The sequence below is a fragment of the Cnephaeus nilssonii genome (genome assembly GCF_951640355.1).
Source record: "Cnephaeus nilssonii genome assembly, chromosome: 6".
Lineage (NCBI taxonomy): Eukaryota > Metazoa > Chordata > Mammalia > Chiroptera > Vespertilionidae > Cnephaeus > Cnephaeus nilssonii.
In genome coordinates, this window is record NC_137077.1 from 96,322,024 (window position 1) to 96,339,514 (window position 17,491).

General features: G+C 43.5%; 1 protein-coding gene across 2 annotated transcripts in view; it reads right to left on the bottom strand.

Moving 5' to 3' along the window:
* The window catches only part of FLT3 (fms related receptor tyrosine kinase 3), a 79,016-nt gene that overhangs the window by 33,421 nt on the left and 28,104 nt on the right, over positions 1-17,491 (bottom strand). For both annotated transcript variants that reach the window (XM_079775792.1, XM_079775793.1), the window contains 6 exons: positions 15,019-15,134; positions 8,264-8,393; positions 5,603-5,730; positions 4,241-4,380; positions 3,992-4,145; positions 2,654-2,822 (listed from right to left, as the gene is read on the bottom strand). In XM_079775792.1, coding sequence (XP_079631918.1) covers positions 2,654-2,822; positions 3,992-4,145; positions 4,241-4,380; positions 5,603-5,730; positions 8,264-8,393; positions 15,019-15,134 — 837 coding nt within the window. The remainder of the gene's footprint in view (positions 1-2,653; positions 2,823-3,991; positions 4,146-4,240; positions 4,381-5,602; positions 5,731-8,263; positions 8,394-15,018; positions 15,135-17,491) is intronic.

Genomic DNA, 17,491 nt, shown 5'->3' on the forward strand with positions numbered 1-17,491 from the left:
CTATAGAGATAAGAAATTATACAAACAAACAGATGACACGTCCTCGAACCTTTTCTCAAGACCAGGATATCAGGACTGCTGGAAAGTTACCGTTTAATAAAGTGTAAACACATCCAGGCAAGCCTTATATCAGCCGTGGGGTAATATTTGAGGAAGTAAATTGGAGAAACGAAGCTGTGAAGGTAGGGAAGCTGAGAAACTTCTGGCACACACACATAACCACATCAAAGCTTTTTCAGGAGTAAAGTTATTACATAGACCTTTCGGTTACATATAAACACTTGTATCATCTCTTACAACACTAAAATACTGTACTTCACAACAAAATTCAGTCTGACTAAACTGTTGAATTTAGGTGGTGGGAAAAGGGTACTTACTGTACTATTCTTTGAATTTACTGGCAAATTTGAAACTTTTTATGATAAAAAGTTGAAAAGAACTCATTACAATTTAGTCTGCCATGCCCTATCTTAAACAGAGATTCGTGTGAACAGCAAGACATTTAGAGCACTAGTATGGACATATTTTGTTGTTCATTTTTTTATGCAATATTTTGACCACCTTTTTCAGGAAGAAGGAGGCACCATCTTCCCTATGTATTTGTATTAAGTAGTCCACATCCCTGGTGCATCATTATCACCAACAAACACTATAGTTCTTCAATAACTTTTTAAAATAAATTGAACACTGAGTGCAGCTGTTATGCTAAGTTCATGTGTGTGGTCCTTGCCATGAGAAAAGGATGAACTGACACATCTTTGGCCCAGGTTATGCACTTTGAGTTGCTTTCGAGGGGTGACAACAATTCATTCATTTATTAAACCACCCTTGACTGAAGGAGGCATTGTACAAGGATAGAGAAATGACAGAGAACCTATCCTTATGGAGATTATATACTCACTGGTGAGATTCAACACACACAGAGCTTCACTTCATCACCAGGTCATGACAAATGAGAGGTACAAAACACTATGGGAATCAGGACCGGTGCTGAGTCATTCACTTGGCTGGGTAGTTATAAGATAATTACTTGGGGTCAGGAATGTAGACTGTGATCATGGAATGAAATCTAATTAACTAGCCTACTAACTGGCCCATGACCAGAAACATGGTCCTCTAATCAATGAATCTGTAAAATCTGAAGAGGTTGTACCTGATGTCATCCAGCACAGTAGCAGTGGTCTCCCCGGTGGCCTCTGGCACTTAAAAGTGCCTGTGTAAAACTGAGGGGGGGGGGGAGAAATATTACCTCGTTCACCCTTGTAGCCCCACACAGAATCAAGCCCATCAAGAAGATAATAAGGAAACATTCGTTGAACTAAACTGAACTGGGATTTTTATCTCTTTGAATTGGGTTAAAAGAGAATCCCATAGTGTCAAGTGCTCCTGACACTGGGCCACAACACGGAGGGAGGGGAGAGTTATAGCTCTGAGAGCCTTTGAACACAGGCCTGTGGTAGTCAATTCAACTAGGAGAAGGGGGGCTGACTCCCGACCTCCTACTTTCATGTTTGATGATTCAGAATAAGGGCTTATGACAATGGGGAGATCCCTAGAAGCAGTGTTTCTCAGCGCAGGCAATGTTTTCCTCACTAGGGATGTGTGGCAATGTCTGGAGATAATTTTGGTTGTCACAATTGGGGGTGGGGGTGCTCCTGACATCCAGTGGGTGGAGGCCAGGAATGCTGTTAAACACCCTACAATGCATAGGCGAGGCCCCCAGAACAATGATTACCAGCCCAAGATGTCAACAGCACTGCTGTTGAGAAGCCCTGAGTTAGGGGACTGTTTATCAGGCCTCAGGAGAACAGAGTGCCTCTCAGTCACAGTCTAGCCTGAAACCAAGTTGCATAGGATTCCTTTCCAGAGATAAAAGGTGTCATAGCTATAGAAAAGACAAAGGAAAAAAAATCTCTGTTTTCCGAAAAAGGAATGAAGAATTTCTCCCATAAGAGAATTCCAAGTACAGTTGTACAAATCCCAGGAAAATGAAGTTTTCCTTTAGCATTGATTATTGGGCAATTTCTGCACCAATTTTTTGAAAACAAACCAATACACTGATAGGTAATGTTTTCCTGTTTTTAAGGGCTTTACTTCCTCAATCCTCTGCAAATGTGTTGCGGGAGAGTTGGTGTACTCACTGCAGCATGCACTCTCAAACAGGAAGTAACAATCTGGTGACTCAGAAAATGCCATGGAACCTTGCTCAAATAGGATTCTTGCCATTTTTCTTTTAAAAAATGTTTTTATTGATTTTAGAAAGAAAGGAGGAAGGGAGAGGGAGAGAGAGAGAGAGAGAGAAACATCATTGACGAGAGAGAAACATCATCAATTGGCTGCCTCCTTCACACTTCCCACTGCGGATCGGCCCACAACCTGGGCATGTGCCCTGACCAGGAATTGAACTGGCAACCTCTTGGTGCATGGGTCGATGCTCAACCACTGAGCCACACCAGCCAGAATCTTTCCATTTTTCATGCAGTGGGTTACACTATCTGAACTGACTATACAACTCTCTGTTACTGTGTCTGCACAGGTGCTGTCTTCAGTGTCAACTCAATAATATACCAATTCATGACACAAAACCACTCTTCTGCTGGGGCAAAAGAGTTGTGTGAAGATGATGCCGAGACCCGGAGCTGTGTCATCTCACCTGTACCCATCGTCAAGGCCACTTTGTTCACAAGGAAATGATTTTCTAGAGAAGGTCCATGTACATCTGATTTGTGGGTATGCTTTAAACCTGACAGAAAAACAAAACTCTTCATACTGGTCAATTTCATACTCTTCATTTGTTTTGGAAGCGTGTATAAATCCCTTTTCTGTAAAAAAAAAAATATATATATATATATATATATTTATGGAAATATATGGAGAAGATAAATACATTTTTATTCATCAGTTTAATGCAAGAAAACTCATGCTGCAGGTTATATTCACTAGTCTAAGAAATACAGGAGACCTATCCAGTTATAAGCCTGAGCTCATCCCCTTCCAGAATTAAGATTCCTCTAAGAATTGAATGTAAATAATTGAGTCTTTCCCTCCCCAAATGTATCAATAAACCTATAGATTTTTGCAGACAATTTCAAAAGGTTGAAAGGGCTCCCCCAGCCCCGCCAACCGTGAACAGAGTAGGGGTCCTCAGTCAAACTGCTCTCTCAGTGACACACATTACAGAAAGTAACCACAGGGCACATGTGCCCTAGCTGGTTTGGCTCAGTGGATAGAGCGTCAGCCTGCGGACTGAAGGGTCCTGGGTTCGATTCCAGTCAAGGGCACATGTCAAGGTTCCAGGCTCAATCCCCAGTAGGGGGCATGTAGAAGGCAGCCAATCAATGATTCTCATCATTGATGTTTCCATCTCTCCCTCTCCCTTCCTCTCTGAAATCAATAAAAATATGTTTTTTAAAAAAAGAACAGTCTAGCACCAATATTCACAAGGCTTCCCTGTAGAACACTTCCTTATCAGTGTGATGAGAGAATTATTTCATTTCTCTGCCTGTTCATTACAGTTGAAGGCTGCCACCTAATCTGATATTACTTAAAAAGCATGATTATTTTCAAATCCTCCATCTTTCACCCAAATTTCAATGCAGGTAGGTGCTTGTCCAGATCTCTCATTGTTCACTGCCCTCTCAGTTCTTAGAACAAGCATTTATCAACTGCCTGTTTTGTGTCAGGCTCTCTTCCAGGTCCTGGGACTACAAGGATAGAAGGAATTACTCCTGTCCTTAAGAAACTTCTACTGGAAGACAAAATTCCACAAGCAGATGGTCACAGTACAATGGGGCAATTACGAAGGCAGTGACATTCAATCGGGCTTGACTGGAAAAGGAAGCTTATGTTTGCAAAGCTAATCTGACTCAGTGTCTTTCTCAGCTTTTGATACTAACATTATATTAAAATCAGAATTCACAGCACATACCTCACAGTCCACACCAAAGCAACTAAAAATATGAATAAAGGTTGCATGAGCAGCCTGCATTACCTACGATGGTAACCAAAGCTGACTGACTGGGATGCTTGGAAGAGGAACAAGTGTAATATCCTGTGTCGTTTCTTCCCACTGATGATACAAAAGCAAACAGAATCCGTATCATAGTTCTGTTTGTGGAATAGGTACTCATCTCAAAGTAGTTGCCCTAGGTTTTAATAAAACAACATGGATTTAATGATTTTAACGTGGACTATCAGTTGGCTGTTTCTGCATTTTCAGAATGCAAACGCATCATATTACCTCCTCCAGTGCTTGATTTTCTAACTCCCAGGTGAGCCCAAATTCATGGTTTACATGAACAGCTTTGCACCTGAGCCACAAGGGTTCCCCCACTTTAAGAAATAATTGTGGCAGTGTGTTCCGAGGAGTCTGGTTTAGATCTAGAAGATGAAAACATCCCAAGTAAGAAAAAAAGTGATTTTTACTCATCATAAAGTATACTCCGAACGTTCTGAAGAATAAAGTTTTTAACATCATCGCAAATGTCATGAATCTTTTATTATATTATTAGCTAGAGGCCCAGTGCATGAAATTCATGCATGGGGGGTCCCCTCAGCCCAGCCTGCACCCTCTCCAATCCGGGACCCTTTGAGGGATGTCCGACTGCCAGTTTAGGCACTATCCTGGGGATCAGACCTAAACTGGCAGTCGGACATCCCTCTCACAATCCTGGACCGCTGGCTCCTAATCGCTCACCTGCCTGCCTGGTCATTTCTAACTGTCCCCCACCACAGCCTGATCACCCCTCACTGCCTCTGCGTGCCGGCCTGATGACCCCTAACTGCCCGCTCCCCCACCCCCCCCCCCCGCCGGCCTGGTCACCCCTAACTGCCCCCGCTGCTGGCCAGGACACTCCCAACTGCCTCCTCCTTGCTGGCCTGGTCGCCCCTAACTGCTCGCCCCCCCAGCTGGCCTGGTTGCCCCCAACTTCCCCCCCCCACCAGCCTAGTCACCCCTCACTGCCCCCCTGCCAGCCTAATCACCCCCAACTGCCCCCTTCTGCCAGCCTGGTCGCCCCCAACTGCACCGCCCCCGCTGGCCTGGTCGCCCCTAACTGCACCCCCCCCGCTGGCCTGGTAACCCCTAACTGCCCCCCACTGCTGGCCTGGTGGCCTCCAACTTCTCCCCCAACCCCCGCCGGCCTGGTCACCCCACGCAGCCTGCTTGTTCAGTCATTTGGTCATCCCTCACTAACCCCCCCGCCGGCCTGGTCGCCCCACGCAGCCTGCTTGTTCAGTCATTTGGTCATCCCTCACTAACCCCCCCGCCGGCCTGGTCGCCCCACACAGCCTGCTTGTTCAGTCGTTCGGTTGTCCCTCACTAACCCCCTGCCGGCCTGGTTGTAGGCAGCCATCTTGTGAGGGTGTGTGGGGTCAATTTGCATATTACCTCTTTATTATATAGGATCTTTAAAAATTAATAAATTAAAATATTTAGTTTTTATTAAATCTTGTAGCACTTACAGAATCCATAATATTACATTTAAAGTGTTATAAAGGGAACATAGAATTTCTGAAGTTGAATGACTACCTAAACAGTCACAGTAAGTCCCAGATCGTTTCTAAGGAGTAGTCACGGAAATATGTACCATTATGGTCTTACCTATAGTGAACAGCTTGGTACATTCCCTGCCCAGCTCATTTCTTGCACAGCACCTTATGTCTGTTCCAAATAACTCATGAAGTACACTTTGCTCCTTTGTAACAATGGGTGGACTTTCTCTTTTATAGCTATAATTAGAAAATAAATGTCATTTGACTAAACATATTTTAAAATTACAAATGAATGTTCAGGAGAACAAAGTTACAGGTTGTAGAGCCTGTTTTATTAAGAGTCTATTTAAGACATATGTAACACCTTAATAAAGTAATTTATAATAAGAGTCTATTTAAGAGTGCAAAGACAGAGCAGGTCAAGGGGTTTTAGATAAAAACCCACATCTGTCATTTCAGCCGAGTTCATAGGGAACTAGTTACACACTATCTCAACAATGAGAAGGACACTCGAGAGAAGTACATAATAGAACAGTTTCAAATTTTTTGTATTTGGTGACTCCTTTGTTGTTGTTTAGAGAGAAAAAGAATTGAGAAAGAAGCCAGAAGTTGGGGGAGGAAAGGAGGGAAAAGCATGATTAAGTTTTATAAAACAGCTTAACAGAGCTTTTCTTTGAAGCACAGAAGGGACAACCAGTTGAGGGGAGCATAGCAAACGTCATGATTTCCCAGAGCTAACAGGGGAGAGTCGAGGGTCCCCCCTGAGGGACATCAGCCACTTCTAGGGATTTGGTGGAGCTCCCTACCTCTCCTCCCTCAGCAGAGGATGGACGGTGGCCTCCACTGGTCCTCCTCTAATCATGACCTTTCCCAAAGCAGTGATGCTTTTGGAGTCTGTGTACAGTCACTTTTCGCCTCTTTATCATTTTAGGCAGGTGTGTTTTTTTCTTTGTTTATGCATCATTCCATTAGAGCTTTTTTCCTTTCTTACTATAATGAGGCAGGATAGCAAAAGCTAGGAAAATTCCTTGGCATGTGTAATGGAGAAACGGCCAAGCAATTTACAGCCAGATAATAAATCGGCAAGGTCTTATCTTTCCCAACCAAGCATAATTAGGAGCAAATGGTTTACACATTCCAGACTGGGTGCTGGGGGACAGACCTGCCTCAGTCAGGTCCCTCTTCGATGACATTTTTTCAAGGTGAAACCGACCAGAGAATGACCCTGACCCGTCTATCCATTCATTTCAATGAATCAGCATACTGAAGGGCAGACCTGGAGAGCTGATAAATATTCTGTTGCGATCTCCCCTAAAATTTCTGCCTTTAGAAAACAGATATAAAAACCCTCAAGATAAAGGAAGCCTGTGTGTGCTCTCCTTGGAGTATGTCCATGCCCCTCCATTTCTCAGTTGTATACTTTTTTGTCTTTCTCCTAAACTCCAAGGTCCCTAGGAAACTTGCAACCACAGGAGCAATGGGTAGCAGCAGCTGTCCCCAGCTAACCCCCTAAACCTGTCCCTAAGGCCTCCTTTTCTGACTCCCCAGTGAGCAACAGCAGCCCCGCCTTGACTCACTTCTTTCCTATAACATTTCTAGAGGCCAAAGCAGCCGCCCCTGTCTCTCTCCTGTTGCTTCTTCTATCCTAAGCCCTTTATTGTTTCATTGTCCCAGCTTTAATAAACATACTCTCAAAATCACCAAGACTCATGTTGTAAAATCTTTTCTGTACAAAGTCAAGAACCCACACACTACTGGCCAGCCCTAGGCAGACCCACTCTGGGCCCAGTCCCTTTCCAGTGACAATAAGACAACAACAGTTTGGGTTCATTGTAGGAATTTTGGAAAATTTAGAGGGGAAAAAAAAAAAAGAAAAGAGTTTTAAATTACCCAGATTTTTGTGTGTAGCTTTCTAATTTTTTTGTTGTCTATGCATATATTACATACCTATCTACAGGTAATCTCTTTTTCTTTCCCACCTAAAATTTGGGATCACATTAATATCATTTCTTATTCTCCTCTTTAGTCCCATTTTAGAATAAAAGTTGTTTAATAAATTTTAATTAGCTAAAATTGCATACATTTTTACTTTGTGAAAATTTAGCTATTGCACATTCAAAAAACAAAAGTAAACAGTTATGTGTTACCTACTATCTCCAGGCACAGTTCTTTGTGTTTCAAAATTTGCAAATCATTTAATCACCATAGCAATTTTATAAGGAAGTACTGTTACCATCTCCATTCTTCTGATGAGAAAGGAGATTAAGTAACATGCTCAAGGCCACACAGTTAGTAAGCAAGCCAGGGTTCGAACTCAGGCCAGATTCTTTGTCCTTAAACAATCAATTTACTAGTAAACTGCTCTCTTCCAGAATAAACATAACAACCACAAATTAAGCATTTATTTCCAGGGTATTTCTTACTTATAAGGAACAATACACTACAGTCCATACCTTTCTTTTTCCCCAAACGGATACTCAAGGAGCTAACAATCCTGTAGCTTAAAGGGCTTTTATTCATGTTGTGTCATGTTCAGGGAGAATCCTGCAGTTTAGTGAGGCAACACAGGAGAGTTCCAAAAGGCCTCCTTACTAAAACAGCAATCCCCAACCCCCTCCTGTTAAAGTCCATGCTAATCATTCCAAATGCCAAAGTTTCCTGTTAACATGGTGACAAGTTCAACTGTACATCCAGTATGACATCAACTGCGTTAGAAAAAGACCAAATAAGTATAGGAATCATCACAGTTACCTCTATATACACATCATACCTTTCACTCTGTGAATCACGAAACACCCATTCCACAGTTGGTTCTGGAATGCTCTCAGATATGCAGACCAGGGCGTCCTCATTTTCCATTTTTCTAAAGTATGGTCTCCTTAATGTGTAAAGCAGTGTATCTAAAGCATCACAAATTATTAATATTTTAATATTTAAAAAATTGTATTAGCAGTCCCCTCAAAAAAATTCTATATCATTAAGAAAGGCTAATAGTGCCCGGCCAGTGTGGTTCAGTGGATTGATCATTGTCCCATGCACCAAGAGGTTGCTGGTTCATCAATTTCTGGTCAGGGCATATGCCCAGGTTGTGGGCTCGATCCCCAGTAGGGGGCATGCAGGAGGCAGCTGATCAATGTTTCTCCATCATCAATGTTTCTGTCTTCTATCCCTCTCCCTTTCTTTCTCTCTCTAAAAATAAAATCAATAAAAAGTATTTTAAAAAAAGAAAGGCTAGTACTTTATAACATAGCAGTGTCTTCTGCTTCAGTCCAAATATATATAACAATATAACCCTCACCAACATATTAAATTCAACTGTAGTAGAAACACCAACTTTAGCATTTATGCTCTTAGCTAGTTTTCTTGGGTGTTTCATAAACCCACAGACAAATAAAGATGAGTGGAGTGAGGCCATGTGAAAATACAAATAATGATACAGATAGAAAAAAGAAAACTGGAAATATCAAAGTTTAAAACCCATTCTTATATAGTTTAAGACCCAACTTTCTTCCCATAATTTTATGTAGGCAGAAATACACAAATTTAGAATGCAGAAATATAATAAGACAGAGCTAGAACTGGAACTGAATAATAATGAATGTCAACTGTAATTTAAAAAAAATAAAGCTTTTAAAAAGAACTGGAACAGAATTGAGAGGTTCAGTTTAGCCTGCTGCTTACACTGGACCATCACACCTCTCCCCCCGCACCCCCCCCCCCCCCCCGCCACTCCCACAATGCCTAATATATAAACTTATTTTCTACTTCTGCTTGGACCCCTCTACGGACAGGAATTCACTACTTCCCTGAGCAGATCCTTCCATTTTTTTAACAAACCTTTTTTAAAAAGAAAGTTTCCCTATGCTAAATTCTAATCTCCCATCTTATAATAAATTTTATCCTAAAGTATTACATAAGATATATATACTACTAGAGGCCCGGTGCATGAAATTTGTGCACTGGGAAGGGAGGGGTGTCCCTAAGCCCAGCCTGCACCCTCTCCAATCTGGGATCCCTCTCACAATCCAGGACTGCTGGCTCCCAACCGCTCACCTGCCTGCCTGCTTGATTGCCCCTAACCGCTTCTGCCTGCCAGCCTGATCACCCCCTAACCACTCCCCTGCCAGCCTGATTGATGCCTAACTGCTCCCCTGCCAGCCCGATTGCCCCTAACTGCCCTCCCCTGCGGCTTGGTCGCCCCCAACTGCCCTCCCCTGCTGGCCCAGTCACCCCTAACTGCCCTCCCTTGCCAGCCTGGTCACGCCTAACTGCCCTCCCCTGCCAGTCTGGTTGTCCCCAACTGCCCTCCCCTGCAGGCCTGGTCACTCCTAACTGTCTTCCCTTGCAGGCCTGGTCACCTCCAACTGCCCTCCCCTGTAGGCCTGGTCCCCCCCAACTGCCCTCCCCTGCAGGCCTTGTCCCCCCCAACTGCCCTCCCCTGCTGGCCTGGTTGCCCCCAACTGCCGTCCCCTGCAGGCCTGGTTGTCACTAACTGTCCTCCCCTGCAGGCCTGGTCGCCCCCAACTGCCCTCTCCTGCTGGATGGTCACCCCTAACTTCCCTCCCTTGACAGCCTGGTTGCCCCAACTGTCCTCCCCTGCCGACCTGATCGCCCCCTACTGCTCTCCCCTGCAGGGCTGGTCCCCCCCCAAAACTGCCTTTCCCTGCAGGCCTGGTCACCTCTAACTGTCCTCCCCTGCAGGCCTGATACCCCCCAAGTGCCCTCCCCTGCAGGCCTGGTCACCCCCAAGTGCCCTCCCCTGCAGGCCTGGTCCCCCCCAACAGCCCTCCCCTTCTGGCCTATTCTCCCCCAACTGCCCTACCCTGCTGGCCTGGTCACCCCCAACTGCCCTCCCCTGCAGGGCTGGTCCCCCCAACTGCCCTCCCCTGAAGGCCTGGTCACCCCCAACTGCCCTCCCCTGCAGGCCTGGTCTCCCCCAACTGCCCTACCCTGCCAACCTGATTGCCCCCAACTGCCCTCCCTTGCAGGCCTGGTCCCTCCCAACTGCCCTCCCCTGCTGGCCTGATCGCCCACAACTGCCCTTCACTGCTGGCCATCTTGTGGCAGCCATCTTGTGTCCACATGGGGGTGGCCATCTTTGACCACATGGGGGTGGCCATCTTGTGTGTTGGAGTGATGGTCAATTTGCATATTACTCTTTTATTAGATAGGATTATATAATACATATATATGTGTATGTGTTTACATATATACACAAAAGAATATATGAAGTATAAATTTTGGAGCATAATAAAAACTAATGCCCATAGACCCATACTCGCTTAACAAACGGAATATTAATAAACACCTTTGAATGTACTTTTGTGCTTTACCCCATCTCTGAACCCTAGGTAACCTTTATCCTGAGTTTGTGTTTATCATTCCAGTGCTTTGAAAAATGTTGTCACTGCCCTGGGCAGGTGGCTTAGTTAGTTGGAGCACTGTCCCTTGCACCAAAACATTGCAGATCCGATTCCAGGGCAAGGCACATACCTAGATTGCAGCTTTGATCCCTAATCCAGGAACCTATGAGAGGCAACCAATCAATGTTTCTCTCTCACATTAATCTCTCACATCTATCTCAAACAAACAAACAAACAAACAGAAACATATCCTTGGGTGAAGATTAAAAATAAAAATAATGATAAAATAAAATAAAAATATGTTTTCACCACACAGACATGTTGCCCTAAACAATATATTAGTTTCTTTGGACTGTTTTTGAACTTCAACAGAAGGTATCATTCAATTTGTAGTCTCACACAACTTCATTTTTTCATCCAATCTTATGTTTTTAGTTCATCCATGGTTCTGCATGTACTAATACTTCATCTTTTTTTTTTTTTTCACTACAGTGTTCGTTGGTGATATATCACAATCTATGACTCCATTTCCTCGCAGTGGACATTGGGTGTTTTCTAGGTTTTTGTATTATCAGCAATGGTGCTATGAATACTTTGTGCATTTCTACTGAGGCAGTGTGTAACTTTCTTTAGTAATATACCCAGGAGTACAACTGCTGGTTTATATGGTATGAGCACATCCAGTTTTACACATAATGACAATCTGTTCTCCGAAGTGGTTATATGTACTAATTCCCACTTAAACAGCAGGATATGAGATTGCCTGTGCTCTACGTACTCACCAAGACTTCCGAATTTTCAACAATTTAGTGTGTATAAAATGATATCTTGTTGTGGTATTTGCATTTTTTATTATTAACTTAACATATTTATTGACCATTTTGTTTTCATGTTCTGAAAAAGAAATGACCGCCTATGTCTTTTGTTCATTTTTCTGTTTGTTTGTTTTTTTCTTACTGATTTATAGGAGCTCTCCACCTATTATGACTATTAATCCTTTGTTGGTTAGTGAGTTGCAAATATTGCATTTTCTGGTGGTTTTTGCATTCTCTTCCTGTAATTTCTGACCATTGGTCCCAATTCTACCCTCTAGAGCAGTGGTTCTCAACCTTTCTAATGCCGCGACCCTTTAATACAGTTCCTCATGTTGTGGTGACCCCCAACCATAAAATTATTTTCATTGCTACTTCATAACTATAATTTTGCTACTGTTATGAATCGTAATGTAAACATCTGTGTTTTCCGATGGTCTTAGGCTCTACAGCAGTGGTTCTCAACCTGTGGGTCACGACAGGTTCATAACAGTAGCAAAATTACAGTTATGAAGTAGCAACAAAAATAGTTTTATGGTTGGGCGTCACCACAACATGAGGAACTGTATTAAAGGGTCGCGGCATTAGAAAGGTTGAGAACCACTGCTCTAGAGTGTAGCTTTGCTTCCACATGAAAATCTTTCATATATTTAAAATCAGAAACCAAACACTTCATAAGTTACCAACATATAAATGTTTAACCACTGTGCTTCATACCCAAAACTAATATTATGTTATACTGTCAACTGTCATTGAAAAATGAAAATATTTGCTACTATAAGAAAAAAAAATCAGAAACACAGGTTAAGGGAGATAATTACTCTAACTAGTTAGACCCTGTTTCCTGACTCAGATGCCAGAAGAATTTCCTATACATCACACTGCCCTCAATCTTCTCCTCTCCTCAAAATATTTCCTTCTCTATGCCAACCATTCCCAACTCCTTCCACTGTTCCTCACTTAAGGAATTCCAAGTTCATCGCCATGCTGACTGTTCTATTTTGTCAATATTCATCTGAAAACAAATGGAGACCTACTGATTTCCTTAACCTAGACATCATATTTTCATGAACACGGTCAAGGTCCAGATTTCCTTTTTTAGGAACCATGCCACACTGCCAGTGAACACAGAGCCTGTGGTTCACTAAATGGTTTCTCTTTTTCACATTGACTGCTGCCAAGTCTCCTCCACCTGACTTTTTTGAACTTCACCTGCTAAAAACAGGTTTCAATGTACTTGAATGATCGTTGTTAAAAATTTTTATGTTGTAAATCGTAAGTGAAAAGGAGAGATTTTAAATATAATAGAGACACACAGCAGATGCCCACTTACCTTAAACAAATTCAAATATTAACACTTGGGAAGAGAAAGAGAACAAGCAAGAAATCCCTGCCCTGGCCAGTGGGTTTCAGTGGACAGTGCGTTGGCCTGCTCACCGAAGGGTGGGCTTCCATTCCCAGTCAAGGGCACATACCTGGCTTGCAGGTTCGATCTCCTGCCCCCTGCCCCAGTCAGGGCAGGTGCATAAGACAACCAATCAATCTCTCTCTCTCTTTCTCTTTCTCACCTCACTCCCTTCCACGCTCTCTAAAAAAATCAATGGACACCCTAGCCAATTTGGCTCAGTGGATAGAGCCTCAAGCTGAGGACTGAAGGGTTGAGAGTTCAGTTCCCATCCAGGACACATACCTGGGTTGCAGGCTCGATTCCTGGCCCTGAACAGGAGGCAACCAATCGATGTGTCTCTCTCACATCGATGTTTATTTCCCTCTGTCTCTCCCCCTCCCTTCCACTCTCTCGGAAAAATCAATGGGGAAAATATCCTCAGGTGAGAATAACAACAAAAAAAAGGGAAGAAATCTCTTATTCTCTTCCAACCTGAAGCACATAGACTTACTGTCCCACAGAGGAGTCAGGGGTTGGGGAGGGGACGGAGAACAGGACCAAAATCAAAGAGCAACAAAGCGTAGTCTTGTCTTTTGAGCTTCTAGGGTCTGATTCAATAAATTTCAGAGTAATAAAAGAGTTTTTCAGAACAAATTTTGATTTTACCTAATTTTTGCCTCACAGGCTGATTTTAGAACCTAACAACACCACCCCCAACCCCAGTAAAATGACACTTCTGGGAACCTAAATGGCCGCAGTGTTTTTTCCCTTAGCAACTTGGACTGCAAGCCCCCGTGCAGTGTGGTGCAGGAAGTGCAGACCTGGCTAAACTCAACTCTACCTGCGCCCTTTACCACACCTCCCGGTGTGCCCATTTCCTCACCTACGTGAAGGCGGGATCGCTGTGGGGATGGAGAAGTTACGTGCGGAACACCCTCACCAAGGGTAGTCCTTGGCCAGGGCGTCTCTGTGGGCTGGACTCACACACACCACAGTCACTGACAAGGAAGAAGGTAGCCTAGCAAGTCCTACAGTGTGTGTAGCCCGGGACCCTAACCTACATGGCACAAACCCAGAGTTTTTGGAGGCCTGCCCTGGCCCCTAAGGGCAGTAGGACCTATGTGTGAATGCCCTATCTCTGGTGTAGTCTGGCATGGGAGGGAAAGTGCTCAGTGCACATAGTGTGAACCTGTGCAGTCCCTAAGCCTGTGCACAAGTGAGGAAACAGGAATCCAGAAGACGCATGCTGGGATGATCCTGCCAACCACACAGTTGTCTCATGTCTCTGGTTAAGAACATGTAGCTTGTTCCTTACCGTTTGCATAGTGACCTGGCACTTGTCTAACCACAATAGCCACTAGCTATATGTGGCAATGTACATTCAATTTTTAATTTATTAAAATTAACTAAAATGACAACTTTGGTTCCTCAGTCACACTGGGCACATTTCAAGCGCTTAACAGCCACACGTGGCTGGTGGCTACCATACTGGAGAGAGCGGACACAGACATTTTCATGGCCTCAGAGACCATGAGTAGGGCTAAGATCTTACAATCCAGAGGTCTGTGTTTTTATCCCTTTTTTACAGATACAGAAATTGAGGCTCCGAGTGATTAAGCGACCTGCCAGCGGGGGTAATATCAGATCCAGAATAAGAACCCAGATCTTCTGAATCCAAGACTAAAATGTTTTCCATTTCTTCATGTCAGCCATCTGTCACTGAAAAAAATGGGGGACCTCAATAGAGGCTATCTGGCTTTTTCAGAGCGCTAATTCTGATAGTCCCCGGGTCATGTCAGAGAGTCTCAACAGGTTACATATATGGACGGTTGAAGTGAATTCAATCAATCCAACTCCATGTTGAGGGAAACCTGTACGTTGTGTCTGGAGCAGCTGGGAAAGGTCCTGGGTTGTAAACAATGGCATGGCCTACTGTGAAGACCTAGTAGCAAGTGGCACTTACTTCTTATACTCACTGTAAACAATATCGTGTAATTGGTTGCTTCACTCTGAATAAAAAGTAGGTATTCTCCAGCTTGGGTTTCTGTCATTTTCAAAATGAACATGGAAACAACGCCTCTGAAAAAGAAGAAAGAGAACTGGTTATTTTGAAAAACGTGTGAAACTCAAAACATAAAATTTCATACTGAGTCAGAAGGCGCTTCGATGTCTTCCATATTCCGTCTGTGACCGCGGCACAGACGGCTGCTCCACGGAGAACACAGCTTCTGTCATGTGGCCAACACTTGTCAGTTTAACCTCGACTTTTAACCAGTCTCTCGCTCTCAAGGGAAGGAATTCCATTCCAACACCTTCCCTGCATGCTTCCCCACCCCCAAACACACAGGACCTTCCATCCCAAACACACAGGTGTAGTGCTGTGCTCCTGTCGGCAATAGGGTACCACTCTCTTCGACCAAGCACTCTCCACAGTCATATCGGCCCAGTCACGGGGCCACCAGCCTCAGTTCCCATTTCCAGAACCAGATCACTGTACAAGCGCGATATACTGAGATTGAACATAAATAAATCTTTTTGTGTCTCTCTGGATGAGAGAATTCAAGCAAAATCTGACACAAGGCATTTTCCTATAAAGTAATAATGACACTGACATATCACATAGATGTAAGGAAGATGTCTCAATGTTTGCATTTTTAACTTTTCAGATATTCAGAAAAGATAAGTTTGGCTAGGGGCAATCACTTTAAAGAAACAGTTTTGGTGTGTGTTGGGCGATACCCATTCTCATTAAAGCTTCAAATATTCTCTAGCCGTCTGTTGAGTAACATTATATGTAAATGTACACTTCCTGACACTTAGACCCTTACTACTCAAAGTGTGGTCTTTCCCTGACAGTGTTTGCATCAGCTGGGAGATGATGGACGTGCAGAATCTCAGGCACCACCTAGACCTCTTGAACCAGAATCCGAAAACAAGACCCCCAGGCCATCCAACGCTCAGAGCTCCACACAGCAGAGTTCAGGAGTATTTGTGCTGCACTCACATAGCAAATCACGGGGTTAGTACACACTTGATTGGTTTCTGGAGATATTGTGGTGATGGGCCTTCTTTCCCTGAATCATTCCCTCTTCTCATGTAACTTGTGAAAAAGTTTTGGTGTTAAGTTAACTAATGTTAACTAATGTTTTGGTGCTAAGTTAACTAATCCACAAGACCTATCTATGTCTTTGGCTAACAAACAGAGCTGCCTATTTATTCCAAAGCGAAAAAGGCTACTCTCTTGGAGTGAAAAGAACCCTACTTTTTTTACTTGGCTTTTTGGTCTCAATCCAACGGGAACTGTTGTGGCATCAAATTTTAATAAGATTTCCAGAACATTTCTTGAAGCCAAAATTCTTAATATGAGAGTGCCTCAGTTTAAGCCAAAGATAAAGGTAACTGAAAAACAGAAGTGAGTAATATAGTCTCAAAAGAGGAAAAGAAAATGAATGTGTTCCAAGATTTAGAACCACTGTCCTGAAAATTACTTAAGAGTCTGCTTGAACTTAAAGAAACAAATAGAAATACTTGGTACAAGTCCATCACAGAGATGTTCCCATACCTCAGTCAAGTGGCCTGATACCCTCGTTAGGTCATTTGGGTGCCATTTGCTGTCTTTCTGTTCTGGAAAGATAATACCTCTTCTACAGCTCTTGGGCTCCAGAACACCCCCAAGAATAAGAGAGAAAGGCAGCCTGGGAATTATTAAGTGGGCATTTAAATGGCCTGTACCCCTTGCTTCCTGACCCCATCAGGTCTCAGCAAGAGGACAGGGACAACAGGTGACAGCAATCAGGACAGAGTTAGATACAGGCTTGGTTGTCAATCCACAAATATTGGCTAAGATATTTTTATGTATCATGAGACCAGTGTTCCTCACACACATACCAATTTCTTACTAAAATATTTTGTGGATATCACATTTCAATGATGTTCATCATACTGTAAAACAAAATAGATAAAACCAAATGTTCTTTCCTCAAGCATTTCTCAGGAAGAAGCTTCTTACTACTTTAACTAGTAAGCTTCTTGACACTTTAATTAGAATGTAATTAAAACTTTCTTTTTATCTTCAAGATAGTTAAGAAACAAGACACCCAAATAGTCTTTTTGCTATCTATATATAAAAGGCTAATATGCAAAGTGTCCCCTTGGGAGTTCGACCAGGAGACCAGGAGTTCGATCGCTCACTATGACATGTGCTGACCACCAGGGGGTGATGTGGAATGAAGGAAGGCCCCGACCAGCAGCTGGCAGCTGGAAGGAAGGCCCGGCCAGCAGCCGGAAGGCCCCGATGGGCTCTGATCGCTGGCCAGGCCTAGGGACCCTACCTGAGCACGAATTTCATGCACCGGGCCTCTAGTTTGTTTTATACCTTACCAGCTACTCACTGCTTTCTTAGGCCCTAACTAAGAAAGGCAACCAATAGGTACTTA